General features: G+C 32.5%; 1 protein-coding gene across 1 annotated transcript; it reads left to right on the forward strand.

Annotated features, from left to right (window-relative positions):
* The first annotated feature begins 608 nt into the window (after nt 1–608).
* LOC143062551 (uncharacterized) lies at nt 609–20953 on the forward strand. The gene is made up of 13 exons (XM_076234216.1): nt 609–686; nt 948–1139; nt 7233–7359; nt 8013–8126; nt 9775–9884; nt 10740–10858; nt 11558–11703; nt 14460–14573; nt 15125–15219; nt 17336–17462; nt 17781–17965; nt 19195–19273; nt 20421–20953. The coding sequence occupies exons 1-13, from the start codon at nt 609–611 to the stop codon at nt 20951–20953; spliced, it is 2019 nt and encodes a 672-aa protein (XP_076090331.1).
* Nucleotides 20954–21423: the final 470 nt, after the last annotated feature.

Genomic DNA, 21423 nt, shown 5'->3' on the forward strand with positions numbered 1-21423 from the left:
ATGCAATTATTATTCAGTTGAGAGACAGTTTAATTTGTATGGTCATTATACCATGGAATCATTGCAATTAATCTATTCAAGCTATTGATTAAATAAAGTGTGGTTCATCAAAATCTGTATAACATATATATTTATAACCTATTTGATTGTTGCAAATTACAATATTATGATCATCTTTTAATAAAAAGCGATTCCTATCCACATGTAAACATAAAACTAAAGGATGTGGTATGATTCCTATTTACAAGTAAAAACAAATGAGAGGATGTGACATGATTCCTATTTACATGGAACTAAAACTTAGAGAATGTGGTATGATTCCTATTTACGTGTAAACATAAAATAAAAGGATCTGATATGATTCCTATTTACGTGTAAAAATAAAATTCGAGAATGTAGTATGATCCCTATTTATGTGTAAACATAAAATAAAAGGATCTGATATGATTCCTATTTACGTGTAATAATAAAATTAGAAAATGTGGTATGATTCCTATTTACGTGTAAAAATGAAAAAGAAGATCTGGCATGATTGTTATCGACATGCAAACATAACATAAGGGATGTGGTATGAAAGGTCAAATGATGAATTTCAAAATAATTTCCAAATGTCACTCCTAAGACCTTCAACAATGAGCAAAACTCATACTTCAGAGCAAGCCATAAAAGATTCCGAAAAGAGAAATGTGAAACAATTCAAACAAGACAAATGAGAAAACAAATGGCCTGAGTTATGTACAATACAAAATAATATTAGTTCCTCTCTGTCTTTGTTATCAAAAGAAATAATTAATTCAATGACATAATCATATTTCAATACCATGAAAAGTAGTACTTATGTTACATTATTCTTAATAACTGATTCACTGGCTAGCTTTCCTAATATACAAACAATATATATTCTGTGTTGATATTGTTGTTTTTTTTTTTTTTTTTTCTTGTTTTAGCATAGCATTATTATACACGAAATGTTACATGCCCTTGGTGGAAAGCATGAAATGAGTCGACCTGATAGAGATAACTATGTACAAATCATGTGGGACAGACTATCGATGGGTGCAAATAACTTTGTAAAAGGATCAAAAGTATCAACTACTTATCCCTATGACATGTCTTCAGTTTTACAGTACGCTTTAAGAGTATGTATCAATTTAGTAAACAAAAAAAACTAAAATTTGTTTGGAAGAAAACCTCATCTCAGCTCAACTGAACTCAAAATAATTTACTTCTTACGCTTCGAGCTAAGATTACGCAGTTAAGATATCGTCTTTAAGATGTTGGAAATGATATACTTTATAAGCTTTGAGCTTAGGATTGGGCAACTAATTAATTTACAATATGCAAACATATTATATTTTGATTGTCTTGTAATAAGCACCTAAAGTATAAACACAAGTAGATGTGGTATGATTGCCAATGAGACAACTTTCTAACAAAAGTTGAACTGTATGTAAGCACGTGCGGCCTTCAACAATTAGAAAAACCAATACCGTATAGTCGGCTATAAAAGGCCCAAACATGATAATATATGAAACAATTCAGTTGAAAAAACTTAGGGTCTAATTTACAAGTAAAAATCAATATACGATTACCAAACATGATATAAAACGTAACAAAATGCAATGTTTCCCCATTTAGATCCGAAAATGTAGAAGATATATATTTTGCTTTAATTAAAAAAGTTTGTCGGCAATTAAAAGTTAAACGGGTCTTCCTTATGAATTGCACTTTTCTAAATCCTTCTTTAATAACGGAACAATTATAGATTAAGAAATAAAACGATTATCATAAAAAGGTTAATTATATTCATCTCATATGTTTGATATGGAGAGGTATATAGCCACGCTTCAGGCCCAATTCTATTTTCACTTTAAAGTTCTACACATATGAATCTTATTTGCAGAGAAATACTTTTATGAACATAATTTACACGAACGAAATTTCATATAATCGTATATTTTAAAACCTATAAGCTTTGATAACTTAACATTTTCCTAAATCTGACCATAGTGAACACTTTTTGTTTTTTGCCAAAACAGGCGTTGATAATTACAGGAACGCATATTCAGTAATATTTGAATACTTTATATATAAAGCATATCATTCATTCGAATTTTCTCGGATATAACACTGTTTTGAAGAACACAAACACCCCTGCTAAAATATGGCATGGTATTGGTTGCAAAAATTCGATATTTTTCATTAAATAAATGCAATATTTTATATTTAGTTGGTATATTTCTTCATTTAAATGCAATATTTTTTCATTTGAATGGTATATTTTTTCATTTGAATGGTATATTTTTTCATTTAGATGCAATATTTTTAATTTAAATGGTATAAATTTTCATTTAAATGGTATATTTTTTCATTTAAATGCAATATTTTTCATTCAAATGGTATAATTGTTCATTCAAATGGTATAATGTTTCATTCAAATGGTATAATTTTTCATTCAAATGGTATAATTTTCATTCAAATGCAATATTTTTTATTCAATTGGAATAAAATTTATTTACATACAATATTTTTTATTCAATTGGTATAATAGTTTTATATTTATATGCAATAATTGCATCATGGGAAATTCTTTGACGCCTTAAGGTCAAATTTGCAACAACGTTTGTGATTGGTCGGTATTTATTTGGATTTTCTTCCCTTTCTTTCTAAACTTGAATGACCAATAATTAAAAAAAAACGCTTCAGAATATCGCCCCTCTAACTAAATCTGGCGTTCGTGCGAGTCCTGTACTGGCTGTTTTATTAAAATCTTGTGGTCATTTCTATTGCAAAATTTCGATGGTCACAACGTTTGGGCCACTTTTCAATCAATTTAAACTTGTGATAAATAAGAGCCATTTTATATTTATTTATTTGTTCGGGTGGGGGACAGAAGAATTTCATATATGAATATGGTTGCCTGGTAAGAGCTGAAAAATATGCATGATTAGAGACATATTGAAATGATTAATAATGTTCTCCCTTCCCTTTGCCATCCTTAATTTATAAATTTAAACTGACCACCAAGGAATAGCCCAATAGTGTTGACAGTAGCGTTAAACACTAATCAATCAAAAACCCTTCCCTAGAATATCAAATAATTGTCCCTTAACAGTTATTGTCAGTGTAGTTTTCATATTTATCCAGCTTATCGTCCTACTGACATACCATAAAAAACGTTTATAAAACAGCTCACATTCTTATATATCTGCATTCATAAATTAATAATTTCATTTAGACTAAACGACGCCATGTTTGTTATGTGTATCTACCGTCTTAATAACCTATCAAAAAAGAAGAAGTAAAAGAGAGCCAGAAGATCTTCCAAATGCAAAAAAACAAAGACAGAAATAGACTTCTTCTGGCTCACTTCCGAAGAACAAACAAAAAAAAAAAAAAAAAAAAAAAACACGCGACCCATTAATATGTTTTTAAAAACGCCTTGCCCCTACCTTTTTTTCCCAAAAAAATGGCATTATCACATATATAAACAAAAAAATAGATAAGGGGCGGGACCAAACCTATAGATAACATAATAAAGAAATGAAATATACAGAATAAGTTGATTGGTTTTTGGTTGCCTTAAGTCCAGTGGCAAATATGTCACGCATGTTTAGGACAAATATAATAGAGATCAAAGGATTAAAAAAAGAGTGAAATGGTAAAACCTAAAAGATATAGAATTATAGAAACGATCTTTGATCTGAAACCCTCCTTACACACACACACACCATAACCATTGCTGCCAATACTCGCATACGTTGTATATACATCTCTATAGAAATATCTAAATTTGAAAATCCTCTCCCACCCCTTTTAAGACACCGAGTTTTTTTTTATCCGCCCCTGTTATGTGTGTCTTAATATATACATTTTGTACGAGTCTAGATAATAGCTAAACGTACAATCATATAATTTGTTGGATACCTATAATTAAATTATATACTGTATCACAAAATAAACTTCTATACCCTTTTCCTTTCCCAATGCAGTATTGAAAAGTAAATCATTTAAAAGTCCTGAAGATAAAATATGTTTTGACATATGCTCTGCATACTTATTTAAGCAATGACATATAGTAATTATTGAACTACTGTGGGGCTTGAAAAAAGTCTAATTTAAGGGATTCGGAGATGAGAACAGTAAAAAAAGCTCAGCAACGAATCCTAAATGTAAAATGATTTGCGGCATAATACATGAGAGCACATATCAGTATTAATAATGAAGTTCACGCCTCATACAGTGATGTCCTATGTCATAGGACTATTAATGTAACATGGGTTAGCAACTGGTTCCTATTTATCCTGAATTGTCTTTATTAAAGAACTTGTTCCGGAGTATAACAGCTTATGTCTCTCCTTGTCACGGGGTCTCTTGTTCTGCTGTTGTAATTAGGTGATTTTTTTTCTTCATGTAGCAAAAAAAGAGGTGGCTTTGTTCAAATAATTATAACGTCCTTGAAGGCTGTTTATTCTTTTTTCATGTTTGTCCACCTGCAACGTCTCTGAGGATCAAGAAACTTGAAGTAAACAAAATAATATACATGTAGCACAAAAGAACGTCATGACAACATGTATCTTGACTTAGCGGGGGAGGGGGACTAGCTATGTATATATTTTTTATTTCAATGTGAAGACTGTAGGGGAGTTTCTTCAGAAAGGGTTTTTATTAGAGATGTTTTTGCAATGCACCTAGGCATCTGTTTCTATCCATGAACAAGTTGTGTGTCAAATTAATTATTATTACTTGTCACTCGCATATTTTGATCTGTCTGGCCACTATTTGCATTAATTGCCAGTGCACGAACTCCAAATTTTAGTTAGATGGGCGATATTCTGAGGCTGACGCGTTTTTTAATTCTTGGTCACTGAAGTTTAGAAAGAAAGGGGGAAAATCAAAATAAATACCGACCAATCACAAACGTTGTTGCAAATTTGACCTTAAGGCGTCAAAGAATTTCCCATGATGCAATTATTGCATATAAATATAAAACTATTATACCAATTGAATAAAAAATATTGCATGCAAATGATATTTTATACCAATTGAATAAAAAATATTGCATTTGTATGAAAATTATACCATTTGAATGAAAAATTATACCATTTGAATGAAAAATTATACCATTTGAATGGAAAATTATACCATTTGAATAAAAAATATTGCATCTAAATGAAAAAATATACCATTTAAATGAAAAATTATACCATTTGAATGAAAAATTATACCATTTGAATGGAAAATTATACCATTTGAATAAAAAATATTGCATCTAAATGAAAAAATATACCATTTAAATGAAAAATTATACCATTTAAATGAAAAATTATACCATTTAAATAAAAAATATTGCATCTAAATGAAAAAATATACCATTCAAATGAAAAAATATTGCAATTAAATGAAGAAATATGTCAATTAAATATAAGGTATTGCATTTAAATGAAAAATATCGAATTTTTGCAACCAATACCATGCCATATATTCAGTAATATTTTAATACTTTATATATAAAGCATATCATTCATTCGAATTTTCTCGGATATAACACTGTTTTGAAGAACACAAACACCCCTGCTAAAGTTAAAATTCGTATAATCTGTTACGTCTGACACGCATATGTTTGACGTTTTGTAAATATGTTTTCCTTATTTTAGACTAATGTTAAATATGATAAAACAATTTGTAGTATTTTTTTACATCCCAGCTCCTTTGTTCTAACAGGGGTGATCTGAGCCGTATCACCCTTCCAGATCACCCTAGTTTGAGTTTCTTTGTTATGCATGCTTTCCTTTGTTCTGTAACATTTTTTGCGGGAATGTCAAATCCACTATAAAACTTATAATTAAATATACAATTATACGGAAAAGACTATCTATCAAAATTCACGTAGAAAAAATCCAGTGTATATGCTGGGATTCGAACTCAAGACCTTTAGCATATCACGCCACAACACAACCACTACACCAGGACGACTGGATACGAACTATCAGGAATTTAACATACTTAAAGGAAGCAAGATGATTTTTATAAGTGGGGCGAGTTGGCAGACCTTTATTCAGTGGGGTGTAAACCCTTTTCGTTAATAAGTGAATTGTCAGTGATTGTTCAGTTTGATTTTACACTTTTTCAAAAGTTGGGAGAGTCGGTAAACAAGAGTGTGGAGATTTTTTTCATAAAGTGGCGATATAGGTTGGGCCGATTGGCCAGTGGGGCGAGTTGACATTGTTTGATATCTACTCATCGTGTTTGGGGGTCAAAAAGGGTATAAATCATATAGTAATGTATAAAGTATATTATAAAGGTTGTGTGGTGTTCTAAATTAAATTTTATGAATTGTAAATGGTTTTTCGTCTAATCTAAAACAGCTGGGATGTAAAATAGTTATCCCACTCGGACTTGGTGTGTCAGTGTTAGATCACCGTCTGGCCTCCGGCCATCGGGATGATCTTACACTGACACACCGCGTCATCGTGGGATAACTATTAACGAAATACTATTTACCTGTCTTACCTATGGATATAAAATTTATATAATTTAAGTGTTATGATTTATAGAAAAGCTGTTTATTAGTATGGACTGGTTGATTACACGGTATTGACACAATAACGTGCTTAACGTCTGTGTTCTCAACATTTTCATTTTCTATTTGAAAAACATTTTACTAATATGGTATGATTGCCAATGACACAACTATCCACCAAAGTTCAAATAATAGTCTATAAAAGTATAGCTTACAACTATAAAACTAAACAATATTAATATTTATAAATTATACTCTGCTTAAAAGAAAGTTATTACAAAACCGACAAAAATTTTTATTTTGAACTATGATCATTTGATTTCAAATATGAATTATATAAAATTGAGAATGGAAATTGGGAAGGTATCAAAGACACAACAACTCGACCAAAAAAGAAAAACAGCCAAAGGCCATGCACCAATGGGTCTCCAACACAGCAAAGAAAATCCCGCACCCGGAGGCGGATTTCAGCTGGCCCCTTAAACAAAAATGCGTACTCAACCCCAAGCATATAAATGAACTAGAATTGAAAATAATACTAAACTAACAAAGGCTAGAGGCTCCTGACTTGGGACAGGTTCATAAATTCGGCGGGGTTAAACATGTTTTGTGAGATCTCAAAACTCCCCCTATACCTTAAGCCAATGAAGAATAAATTTTACTGGTTATCGTTGCGGTACATTGTATCAATTTCATTATAATGTTTTAGAGTTTTACTAAAAACGGAATGGAAACCATTGTGGTTAAAGACTGGCGTTTGAAGTTTCTTGCAAGTGTCGGTAATGATCTTATGTATTATGACATAGCTGAAGTAAACAGTGTCTATAAATGTGCAGGTGAGCTTATATATTTTTGTTACAAAGTCACTGGTGGTAAGCGGACGGTCGTAACTTCATCCGAAACTGGGAGACATCTCTAGGGATAAGTTTTTCTGCACGAAAATCGGAAAAGAAAAACTTATCCCTAGAGTTGTCTCCCATTTTCGGATGGTCGTATCTTTACATTACGACCATCCGCTTTCCACCAGTGAAAGTAGATCTTGCTCAATTGTAAATATTTTTTATAGTACATATTCAAAGCTTCAAAAGTGTGCTCAGGAAATTTATTTTCTGCTCTGAATTGTTCTTGTCTACGATATTCTTGATGCATTAATGTTATCATTGTTGATGAAGATAAAACAGATTTTGTAACAGTTTTTCAGAACAGTTGGGCTGATGTTTAGACGAATTATATAATTATATATATATATAACTTTCAAATAAAAAAAATCTGATTCCATGTTATTATAAGGTCATAGATGTATCATGTACACATACTTAATTCTCGTTCAAAATTGAAAGTTTTTGGATTTCGTCACGCACTAATAACAATAATGATGAAAAAAACGAAAATGTTCAACCTATGGTATTCCTAGAAGAAATACATGTTATTATGTACAATTTCCTCTAAAATTAAAATACTGTCTTAAATGTTTACATCAATTTTTTAGATAACTGTCCAAGTCTTGGATGTAAAAACGGTGGATTTACTCTTTGGAACTGTACCTGTTACTGTCCAGATGTTTTGACCGGTGATCTCTGTGAACAACCTATTTCCAATAATGGTAAGCCAAGTGAAAGTAGCCACTTTAATCGGGTTGTTGTCTCTTTGACACATTCCCCATTTCCATTCTCAATTTTACTACATGTACATATAATTTATTACATAAAAGACAGCTCTTAAATCAATCACAAATATCTATAATACTAAAATAACGAGGTCCAATTTGTCAGCCGTCATGGGGTAAAAACGACAAATCAAAGAATTCAACTTTATATATTGCTAATATAGGACAATGGTGTAGATTGAAAATTACACCACTCCAGACCCTTTTGTTTTCCAAGTAATATTGCCCATAATTAACAGGTTCCGGGTCGAATCCGATTGCGACACCAATAGTATATTCACCTGTTACCTATTATCTTATCTGAGCGTTTCCGCATCTGACAGGCGCCCCACCAAACGGTGTTTTTAGGATTTTGCTATCTACACGGGTCATAATCACAGGGTTGACACTACTAAATTCAATCATTGTCAAATTGTTCCATATTGTAGTATTTTAATCAGTAAAACTTTCTAAGATAACAATACGAATAATAAAAATCGTGACTTAAAATAAGGCGTATAGGTATAGTTTTCAATTTGTTAGCGAGCATGACGTAAAACAGCGAATCAAAGAATTCAACTTTATTTATAACTAATATAGGACAATGCTGTTGATTAAAAAATACTCCATTCCAGGACCTTTTGTTTTCCAACTAATTAATATTACCAATAATTGATAAGTTCCAGGTCCGAGGGGTTCACACAGAAATATTTGAAAGCGGAGAAAAATGTGTATCTTATAATCGGCATGACTCTATCAGATGACAATACCAATACTAAAATAAGGCTTACGCATAACTATATACTTTAATTCAGTCACGGACCCGCGATATCACGAGTGTGTTCTAGTGGAACAAAACAAAATGAAATATTTTATGTAATTGCCTGTTATTTAATTGTCGATGCCACTGCTGGTGGGGATTTATTTCACCAAGGGTATCACCAGCCCAGTAATCAGCACTTATCATTGATATGTTCATATTTATAAATTAACTGTCAACGAAACTTTGAAATTTTGAAAAACTAAGGCTTTTCTACCTCAGGAATAGATTACCTTAACTGTATTTGGCAAACTTTTTGAATGTTCGGTCCTCAATGCTCTTCAAATTCGTATGCTATTTGGCCTTTTAACATTTTTTGATTCTAGAGTCAATGATGAGTCTATTGTAGAAGAAACGCGCGTCTGGCGTAAATAGAAAATTTTTATCCTGGTATCTATGATGAGTTTATTATTAATTTCATTACATATACTATTATCGTTTAATAAAATGTCTCCTTCCTCGTTATAATTTGACTTTTCTGTACACAAAAGTCCTGACGTACATTCAGATAATCTTACCCAGGATTAAAACGTTTTACGACAGACGTGCGTTTTGCCTAGAAAAGACTCATCAGGTACACTCGAATCAAATAAGTTAAGGCCAAATATTTACCATTTTGTATCAGTTGTGCAAGAAATCAGCAGATTGAAATTTAATGACTTTACCCAAATTTTTGTCAAACGGATTGCCAAAGAATTATCAGGAAATGTAGTTCACATGCCTCATTTAAATATATTGTTGGTCTGCCAAGAAAATAAACTAATACAGTTGTTTTCTTCTATACAGCTTCTTGCGGAGGCACAATCAATGTACCTATGGGAACAGAAGTAACACTTACATCTCCTAATTATCCTAATAATTATGACACAGAACTGAGTTGCACGTGGATTATAAAGGTAATAAAAAGTAATAAAACTCATTGAATATTTGAGGTTATTGTAAATCTTCAGACCAATAGTTTATGGTAACGTTAATAAGAGCATTTATAATTTTATTATTCAACTTTAACTGCTCCAGGAGCCCCGGATACAATGTTTAAATATGTTAAATCAACAGTTAGATTGAAACTAGTCATCTTGGTGTAAGAGTATAAATTGTGGCTTCTTATGTTTAAGGTCTCGAGTTCGATTTTCGGCATAGATGCTTATAATTTAGTGGATGCGTTTCTGAATAAATTTTGTAAGTAAGTCTTTATTCCGCTTAAATATTTCTAATTGGTATTGTGTGGTACACGTTCCCGCCAAAATGTTACAGATCAAAAGCTAGCATGCAGAATAAAGAAACTCAAGTGAGTAATCCGACTCAGATCACCCCTCTAGAGAAAAAAAGTTGGGATGTAAAAATAACATAGGACTAAAATGATACCGCCTTTGGTCAAAATCTCTTAATTCCGCTTAGATTAAATTGTCTGTTCTGTTCTGATTGAGGAATGACAATTTTAATCATTTTTTGGGGGGCAAAAACCTATTTAAGATAAAGAGAAATTCTAAATAGAAAAAAAATGACATGACAAGATGAAAAGAAATGAGATTTAAGCATTTTAAGAATTTAATTATCTTCTTGTCTACAAAGTTGGAGAGTGCCCATTCTAGAAGATGTATCGACCTTAGTGAACGATACAGACCCATTAGTGCATTTTATTAATTGACTTTTATCGTTTTCGGATATCAAATGTAACATCTTTAATTATTCGACAACAAATTATGATATGTATGTTCTTAACTGTAAGCTAAATATCTATTAACAACTAGGGTGTAGAAAATAATATATTAAGAGGAACCATTGTTGACATGGAAATCAGTAATAACAACTATGCCTGTTATCATTGGATGGAGATAAGATACAACATGATGGGACAAAAGGGGCCAGAGTATGTATTAATAAACTCTAGAAACATAATTTTATGGGTAACGCTACAACATGATGGAACAAAAAGGGCAATAGTATGTATGACAAATGTTTTAGAGTAATTCTCTTTGACTTCAAACTTTTCATGAAGAGTGTACATGTCAGGATATTTTTGTTATGCAAACAGATAAGCATTTTTTTTTTTGTTATGATTACTTACGGATCGAATTCTCGATTCTTTCGTGTTCACTTATTATAGTAGTCAGCACTTCGGTGTTGACATGAATATCAATTTTGTGGTCGTTTTTATGAATTTACTGTTAACAAAATTTTTTGGAAAAACTAAGGATTTTCTTATCCCAGGCATAGATTACCTTAGCCATATTTGGCACAACAATGTTTTGGAATTTTGGATCCTCAATGCTTTGTACTTGTTTGGCTTTTATAACTATGTTGAATATGTGCGTCACTGATGAGTATTATGAAAACGAAACGCGCGTCTTGTATACGAAATTATAATCCTGGTACCTTTGATAACTATATTATACTCTCAGTTGTGAGTTTGCTTTTTGTCTTAACGACAAATATTGTTTGATTGTATCAACTATTATTTTAAACATGTTTAGAACATGCAAATAGGAAAAATAATCACTAGGATTAAGTCACAATAAATACAAGTTAATCATGCAATCTATAAAAAGATAAATATTTTTCTCCACAGACGTTGTGGCTCAACAAACCATGAGGTTTGGGATACAACTGTTGATGAGGAAATGAACACAATGATCATCATTTTTGATAGCTTTGTAGGCAGTGATAAAGCTCCAGGAAGGGGATTTAAAATGAATTTTGTTTCCATTGGAACGGGTGAGTTTGCTGACAGAATTGTTTTCATGTTACTATTATCGAACCAGGAACATATATATATATATATATATATATATATATATACATAATGTACACAGCCATGTATCACCATCATTGATGGCGATCCGATGGATACATCTGTTGTAGAGTTGTCACTGACTCAGACGTACTTATATATATATATATATATATATATATATATATATATATATATATATATAGAATGAAATTCAAAACAGTGTGGCTGTGGCCATTGATTGACACATTAAATTCATCCATTGACTGGGACAATTTACATGAACGTTTGTCTGTAACGACCACTGTTCACGACGTACCTACGATAGACATTTAAACTGTGGGGTCACCAAAGGTTTCTTAACGCCTTTAATTATAAAATAATTCAAAAAATTAATCAGGAATAACCTTTATGTTTTGATTTATATAATTGATATAAATCAAAACATCGTGTTATTTCTGATTAGTTTTTCGAATTACTTTATTAAGGTGTTGAGAACCTTTGGTGACCCCATAGTTTAAGTGTCGTTAAAAAGTACATAGTGAGCAGTGGTCGTTACATACAAACGTTCACCTAAATTGTCCCAGTCAATGGATGAATTTAATGTGTCAATCAATGGCCACAGCCACACTGTTTTGAATTTCATTCTATATACTGTTCTCAGATCGAACTAATAATTAAAAAAAACCCATTGAAGTGACGAGTTTCAACCTTGTTTTGACGGACAAGTTTCTGCTACAGTAGTGGACTATCTGACTTTTGACGGACAGGTTTCTACGGAGCCCCTTAAGTGCCAAAGATGAAATTTAAAATATTTGTACGCGCGACTTTAAATCTTGTGCGCACAACTTTTAAACTTGTGCACACAACTTTTAAACTTTGCGCACAACTTTTAATCTTTTGTGCACAGCTTTAAATCTTGTGCACACAACTTTTAAACTTGTGCGCACAACTTTTTTAAACTTGTGCGCACAATTTTTAATCTTGTGCTCACAACTTTAAATCTTGTTCGCACAACTTTTTAAAACTATATATATGTTATGGTTTTTGATTGCATGATTACCAGAGCGTTTTGAGGTTTCTTTACTGATCACAATGTGTTGTTTTTAATGATTATTTAGTTGCGTTATTTCATTGGTATATGATTTCATTACTGAAGGAAATGGTTTAATGACTACCCACTATAAAATTTCATTTGTATGGGATTACCAAAGCACAACAATGAGTTTACTTTCATCCCACCCCTAAACAAGGACTCGATATATCTACATCTGTGTAGAGGAGAAGGGGCGATAAGGATCAACTTTGTTACAAACATATAAACATACCATCAAAGTATAAAACACATGCTCACAACAACTAAATATTTTATCATGTTACATTGTCGTTATAATTCCCTAATTCACATTTCTTCTAAATATGAAGATGTGTTTGTTGTGCACTCGATGTTTACCAGATCTAGATATTTTCAACGATGAAATAAAAGCAGGCAAACATTGACTTAGTATCGGATAGATCCATATTTTCTCCAATTAGATATAAAGAAGATGGGGTATGTTTACCAATGAGAGAAACATGACCTTGTGCAAGACCTATATATTTTACATGTGCTTCATTTAAGATATGACTGCATTATCATTGTTAATTCTAATTTCTAGAGAATATTTTAAAGTGTTTGTATATTGATCACTTTTCTAAGCTTTGTCGTCATAAATGCTGGTACCCAAATATTACTGGGCATTGATTATCAAAACATGACTGGGGCTTATTGATGACACTAGCTCACATGGTCCTTCTGATAACAGCTTAACTATTCGAATTAGCTACAATGCAAGACAATGCAGTATATGTTTACCCTTATGATTTATTCACAAAATAATACACGTAAAAATCAGGTCCATCCTTGCTTGATTAATTAGCAAATAAAAGCAAGTTTATAGACACATATGACTTATAGTTTTGTGGACAGTTTAAACAGTCGCACGTTCAAGTCTACTATAAACATTGTGCGTTCAAATTTAAAGGTGTTTAAAAAAATTGTGCTCACAAGTTTAAAAAAGTTATGCGCACAAGTTTTTAAAGTTGTGCGCACAAGATTACAAAAGTTGTGTGCACAAGAATAAAAGTTGTGCGCACAAGATTAAAAAAGTTGTGCGCACAGGTTAAAAAAAAATTTTTAAAAAGTTATGCGCTCAAGATTTAAAGTTGTGTGCACAAGATTTAAAGTTGTGCACACAGGATTTAAAGTTGTGCGCACAAGTTTAAAAGTTGTGCACTCAATATTTAAAGTTGTGCGCACAAGATTTAAAGTCGCGCGCACAAATATTTTTAATTTCATCTTTGGCACTTAAGGGGCTCCGTAGGTTTCTGTTACTATCGTGGACGATCTGAATCATTCTAAAATATACTTACAAATATACATCATGTTATTACTTAATCATTGTTTATTTGAAATGTAATTGTTTTTAAATTGTATTCTTGTGGTTTTCTTCTTCATTTCGAAATAATGTAAAAAGTGCGACTTTTTAATGATACTTTCAAAAAAGTCGCTCTTTACTGTATGATGTAGAACTAGCCAGACCAATAAATGTTACTATTGCATGTTTTGTTTTATGTGTATAAGTACCTTTATCAAATTCAAGTATTCGCCGACGTTTATGCTCACTAGGGAAGATTAAAAAAACATCTGTTGTATATCAAACCTGTTTGTCTTCATGAACGTTTTTTTTTCTCTTTGCAGGATGCTTGAGTAACCCATGCAAATTTGGATCTTGTGACAGTCCAGTTAACACTGATAGCTACGTATGTACGTGTGATTATGGATTCAAAGGCATAAACTGCACTGAACTTTCAGGTAACACATATCAATGGCAACGACTACCTCATTGTTTGGAAACAAATTGTAATATATGGATTTAAAATTTAACTGAGCCGAGTTTAACGTCAATGTAACGAGTGATGAAATCTCTTTAATCATTTTACAATATACTGTGGTCTCCTCATTAACCGCAGAATACTCTTTTTATTGATATGGGTACAAGACAAGTACGGATTCAAGAGTTTAAAAAAAAACCTGTTTTTCATTACATCTATGCAGACAACGCACATGTTAAAATAAGAAATGAAATTATTTCTATACTATGGTATATAATGATAGAATACATTGATTATATTTGAAAGTACGTTTTGAAACTTTAAAATCTAAAACGAAAACGTTACTAACAACAAATCTTATCTTGTAGCTTTTTTACTTCAAAATTATATCGATTACATTAAGTGTAAAATCTTTCAAATGCATATTGAAAACATAAATCACGTTAGGTGTTTGTATTGTGCGAGACACGACATTAAGAATGACGGATCTTCGTCTGTTCATAATGCTTTTTATCGTTTCCTATATTTCAGAATACGCATCTATTGGTTGCACTTCAGAAGTGGGTGAATACTGTGTGTTCATGCAGGAACCAACAACAGACGAAATGAATTGGGACACAAGTTCGGTAAGTTTAACTGATAAACTGATGAATAAAAAATCCGGGCCAAGTGGGGATTGGAAAGTTATTATCAAGATGCTTGATTTCTTGATTGACAACATATTTGTTACGTTCGGAGGACGTGTTTTTCAATAGACTGTCGGCATTCCAATGGGAACAAACTGTGCCCCTCTACTTGCCGACTTGTTTCTTTATTATTATGAGGCGGACTTCATGCAGGAACTTCTTAGGAAGAAAGATAAGAAGTTAGCAATATCCTTTAACTCTACTTTTCGCTATATAGATGATGTTCTTTCACTAAATAATTCAAAATTTGGTGACCATGTGGAACGCATCTATCCAATCGAGCTAGAGATAAAGGATACTACAGATACAGTTAAGTCGGCCTCATATCTTGACTTACATCTAGAAATTGACAATGAGGGTCGGTAGAAAACAAAACTTTGCGACAAAAGAGATGATTTCAGCTTTCCAGTTGTGAACTTTCCATTTCTAAATAGCAACATTCCAGCAGCACCTGCATACGGGGTATATATCTCCCAATTGATACGATATTCCCGTGCTTGCATTTCCTATCATGATTTTCTTGATAGAGGGTTGCTGCTCACAAGGAAGCTATTAAACCAAGAGTTCCAAATGGTAAAGTTGAAATCATCCCTTCGTAAATTTTACGGGCGCCATCACGAGTTGGTTGACCGTTATGGAATAACCGTTTCACAAATGATATCGGATATGTTCCTTACGTCGTAACTACAATCCCATTACCTTTCATGAATTAGACTATTTACCGGATTTGTTATCGCATAAGCAACACGACGGGTGCCGCATGTGGAGCAGGATCTGCTTACCCTTCCGGAGCACCTGAGATCACCCCTAGTTTTTTGGTGGGGTTCGTGTTGTTTATTCTTTAGTTTTCTATGTTATGTCGTGTGTGCTGTTGTTTGTTTGTCTTTTTCATTTTTAGCCATGGCGTTGTCAGTTTGTTTTAGATTTATGAGTTTGACTGTCCCTTTGGTATCTTTCGTCCCTCTTTTATCAAGATTTACCCTTTTGGACAATGTAATAAACCCATCCAAGATACCAAGTATGTTATTTAGAACACAAGACGCATGTTTTGTCGAATAAAGACTTCCCAGTGAGTACCGAATCAAAAGTTCGAAGCTTAATCATTCAATCGTATATGCTGGTTCGTATCATGAAAACAATATATCATAAGGAGAACAATCCACATCTTACATCTATCTAGAGACGAAAGTGTGACCTCTTCATTTGTGAACTATTTTGACCACAATATGGCTACAATGACGTAATTAAGGGTATAATCCGTCTTGCAGTTCAGTGCATAGAATGAATAATTTCAACTCGGCTCACCGACGTTGATTCAATTATGGTCAGCGCAGTAGACATCAGGTACTCTTCGGCTCCTCGAAATTTCATTATCTGTACAACTGATGTTCCCAATGTAATAAATCATAAATCAAACAGATACAAGCATACAGCTATCGTCTAGATATTGTCAAACACAGACTTTTCAGAGCGTTTGGCATTAGAAGTATTTGATTTGCATATCTATGAATACTTGAATTGGATTGGTCAATTATAATTTTATCTCTTTGTTTACATTTCGATAAACCATGTTTCCTAAACTACTTTCGTAACCTTCACTGCTGAAGCTCTGTAAGCCTTAATAACAAAATTGTAAACTCAACTGTAAAACACTCATTCAGACAGAGCTTAACGCTACAAAAGACCTTTTTTCCCGAATAGATTAGGGCTATATAGAAATTGTACTTAAAAAACTGAATGGGTTTATGAACGCTCATGTTTCATCTATCTTATAAGACAAAAAGTGGTGCTTAGCACCAGACCTTCTTCTACATGTATAATTAAACTCCAAGCAGACCGAAAGCAAACAAAAAACAACATAAAGACAAATTACAGTATACAACAACAACATAAAAACTAAAGCCTGAGCAACTTAAACCTTACCGAAAAGCCGTAGTGATCTCTGGTGCTCCGGAAGGGAAAGTAAATTCTGCTGGAAATGTGATACCTGTGGTAATGCTCATGTAAGTACAACCCTTAAACATTAAAAGGATATTATTTTTTATATATATTACAGAAAGCACCTTACGTATACTCAGGTCCTCAAATGGCCAAAGAAGGTTTTATATTTCTGTACCTTCATTCATCTGGAAAGACCGCGAGTGGCGACAAGGCGGTCATGTCAACACAAATTGACTTCCCAAGTAAGATATTGCATGACCAGTTAAAGCTTTATGAGAAACAGTATATTCATACAGGAATAACTTGATAAAAATAAAGAGTAAATGCGTTATTGTTAATGTTTAAAAATTATTTATAACACAAGTATTTGAATTACTTAAAGTTAAAGCAACTTTACCGCTCCATCCCTAAATATGAACATTTTGATCTTCCAGTTACATTTTCTCAGTTTACCAGATTGCGGAGTAAATTATGCAATTGACAGCTCTACTCAAACTTCTGTTGTTCTTTATCTTTTTTTCCATGATTATCATTTTCTATTTTCTATTTTCAATCTTTAGAGGTAGACCGGTGCTTGTCATTTTGGTATCATATGTATAGTTATACTGCAATATCCATGGGTTTTATGAATGTGTTTGTGAGTGATTCAACTGGTCAAGATACATCAGTGTTTTTTAAAAATGCTTCACAAGGCAAGCAATGGTTGTATCAGGAAATAGATATTCCAGCAGTTGATAATTTGAAGGTTTGTATAGTTTTGATAAATATCTCATATAGTTTTTGAGTTTTTGACTCACAAGCGTCAACCAATCTAAAAAAAATGGTTATCAGTATATATTTAGAAGAATAATTTACGATAATTACAAGTAAAATGACAAACAACATCATGATCCAAGTTTTATTTTGCAGATTGTGAAAAACTACAGACAGAGGCATATTTTCTAAGAATGTTTTTCTGTTACCTACAATGTTTTCAACCTTTCATTGGTCATTACTTATGCATTAAGCAGGATTGCATTAATATCGATTTTGAATATTTAAATACGCGAATTAAAAATCAGAAAACATAATGAAGTCGATAATTGATTTTTTTAAATCTGGCCAGAATAATTTTAATCAATGGAAATCTAAGCTTTATTATTGCATTGTAAACATTGTTTTCACTCTTTGAAATACAAAGAATTGAGCATGTCTCTACAAAAAAAACATTGCACACGAGCAAACATTATGCATATTCATTGGAACCATAATGAAGTATAATGGGAAATTACCGTTTTTTTTTCTAGTTAAGAATTTGCCTTCATCTAACAAATAACTATAATGCCTTAATTGCTACCTTAATTACATAAGTAGTTAGGTTTTATGTTTTGTTGTATGTGTGTCCGTTCGTCAGTTGTTTTATTCGTCCTAGCTAGTTTTTCCATAATGGTGTGGTGACATAAACTTGAAAGTTGGAACATTTATCTATTTTGATGTCCGCGTTTTAAGATATACTCTTGATAAGAATTGGACGAAGTTTTCACAGTTTACAAAACATTCAAAGAATTGTTTTGAAATCAGTGTATTATCAGGATAAATGTTTTTAGGTACATAATTTACGATGGACATATATTTTGTATATGTTTTTATTAATAGGATTTGAAAGTTAAAGAAACAAAGGTCGAGTTTTCCCTCATATCTTTGTTAATATATAGGGTTGGTTTGATTTTTTTCAGGTTCTTTTTTTTTTATTATGAACTCATGTGGGTTTTCATTTGCTTCAAACTAGTAATGAACAATATGCTTAGATAGTCTCGTCTTCGTAAACAAATATTTTCAACAAAACTTCCAAATTAAACAATTAAACAAAAAATGAAGTTTCCTCTTCAAAGCAACTCGAAAACTTCTACATTTGTTTTTACACAAATGACTTAAAGATCTGTGATATCGAATAAGCTTGCCGTTTTACAAAACAAAATGTTGTTTTTTACATAGGTTTCATTCGTAGGCACCAGAAATGGATGGATGTCGTATATGGCGGTTGACGATATTTGGCTGATTCCTGGAACATGCGGTTTGTATTAATTGAAAGTAATAAGATAATAAACCAACAAAAAACACTGGCACGATTTCAAAACGGTTTTGGTTCAATTGATGCAAGAATGAATTATTGAAACGTTGCCTAGGCGATTCACACACCAAGGTATTTGTAGAAAAGAAATTATTTACATTACATGTATAAGGTCCTTCAAGGACAACAGGGATCACCAACAATATAGGAAAAAAAGAGGACACTAACATCTTACAAACTGTAATGTAACATTTCAGAGATAACTTATCAATTTTTATAACATGTGTTATTTTTAAACATAGGTATAGTCATACTTTATTTAATTATAATTCTCTAAAATATTTTACTCTTTTCAAAAGGAATATGAAATTAAGATGCATGTACAAATAAAAGCGACAGTAGTTAACCGTTGTTCAAATCTCATAAATCGATTAGGGAGAGAAAAATTAAGGTAACACAGTGAAACAGAGGGAATCGCATGAACTCGAGGAGCGATACCAGTCGACAGAGTAAGCGCTATGCGAATCAAAAATAGTTAAAATGTCACAACCGGCAATTTCGTCCTTAGCGACTCTACTGGTATATAAAGAGTTAAAACTACACAAAAATATCGCAGGTAATATAGACACATATCGGTCAAGCAATTCTTGATGGTGACCGTAAAACTTGAAGGGTCGATTTCAGTTGTTCTTCCTTTTAACTCTGTTTGAGCAGATTTTGTGTAAAAAGCACAATCCTGTTAATGACGTTCGTAGAGATGAAATATGCACGAACGTTGTGTATCAATTGAGATATGTAAACGCAAACGATGGCGGAGAAGGATTGTTTGCTTCTGAGAAAAGGGGAGTTGACATATGTGTGAAAGCAATGATCAAGATACGAGGAGGATCTTCTACTTACGGCAGTATCATACATTTTACATTAACTGGGATATAAGAGAAATAAGCACTTACAGACATTGGGTTATTGAGTGACATTGTATCATCTAAATGTCTGAAAGTGAAATTAAAGAAACTTGCTTTTGATTCTGTTCTGTGAGAAACATGCATTTCGTTTTAATAAAAATAACTACCAAAATTACAATGACCAGAACAGGATGTATTTTAAATATCATACTACTGTGGATAACAATGTATTATTCTTTTAACAGCAAGTCCTTTAACAAGTACAACAACAACGAGCACAACAACGCCAACAACATCCACACCAACCACAACAACGCCAACAACAACACCAACCACAACAACACCACAAACTACAACAACACCAGCACCAACAACAACAACACCAACCACAACAACAACAACAACGCCAACTACAACAACACCAACCACTACAACGCCAACCACAACAACACCAGCACCAACCACTACAACGCCAACCACAACAACGCCAACAACTACAACGCCAACCACAACAACGCCAACAACTACAATGCCAACCACTACAACGGCAACCACTACAACGCCAACAACTACAACGCCAACCACAACAACGCCAACCACTACAACGCCAACAACTACAACGCCAGCACCAACCACTACAACGCCAACCACAACAACGCCAACAACTACAACGCCAACCACAACAACAAATCCAGCAGTTACTTCGACGTCAGGTAAACTGACCCATTGGTGGCCTTCGGTTGTTGTCTGCTATCTTGTCGGGTTGCTGTCTCTTTGACACATTCCTCATTTCATTTTCAAATTTTATGTTTAACACGTTATAGTATATTAAAAATTTAATAGTCATTAATTGATTCCGATGTTTAATATTTAGTTTTCGATGTAATGTTTTGTGGATTGCTTGTATCAAATTGGGATATAGTATGATTGCTAGTGTGGCAACTATCGTTAAGAATGTATGTCAGCGTTCAGCTCTCAGCAATGACCAATTATTATACTGTATAGTAAGCTTTAAAAGTTTCCTAGATTTCAATATATTTAAAAGAACTCATTAGAGAAAGGCAATTTTCAAATATAAAATATAAGAATAAAAAAAAGCATTGTGCTAGACAGCAATGAACAACTTCAATCACTAGAATAAATGAGCCTTTTGTCGGACATACACAATAATGTGACCAGTTTTATGTGTGGAGAACTTAGTGCTCACCTTCTTGAGATATTGTTTAAAGCACAATGCAAGACTAAAAT

Source organism: Mytilus galloprovincialis, chromosome 2 (genome assembly GCF_965363235.1).
Source record: "Mytilus galloprovincialis chromosome 2, xbMytGall1.hap1.1, whole genome shotgun sequence".
Classification (NCBI taxonomy): Eukaryota; Metazoa; Mollusca; class Bivalvia; order Mytilida; family Mytilidae; genus Mytilus; species Mytilus galloprovincialis.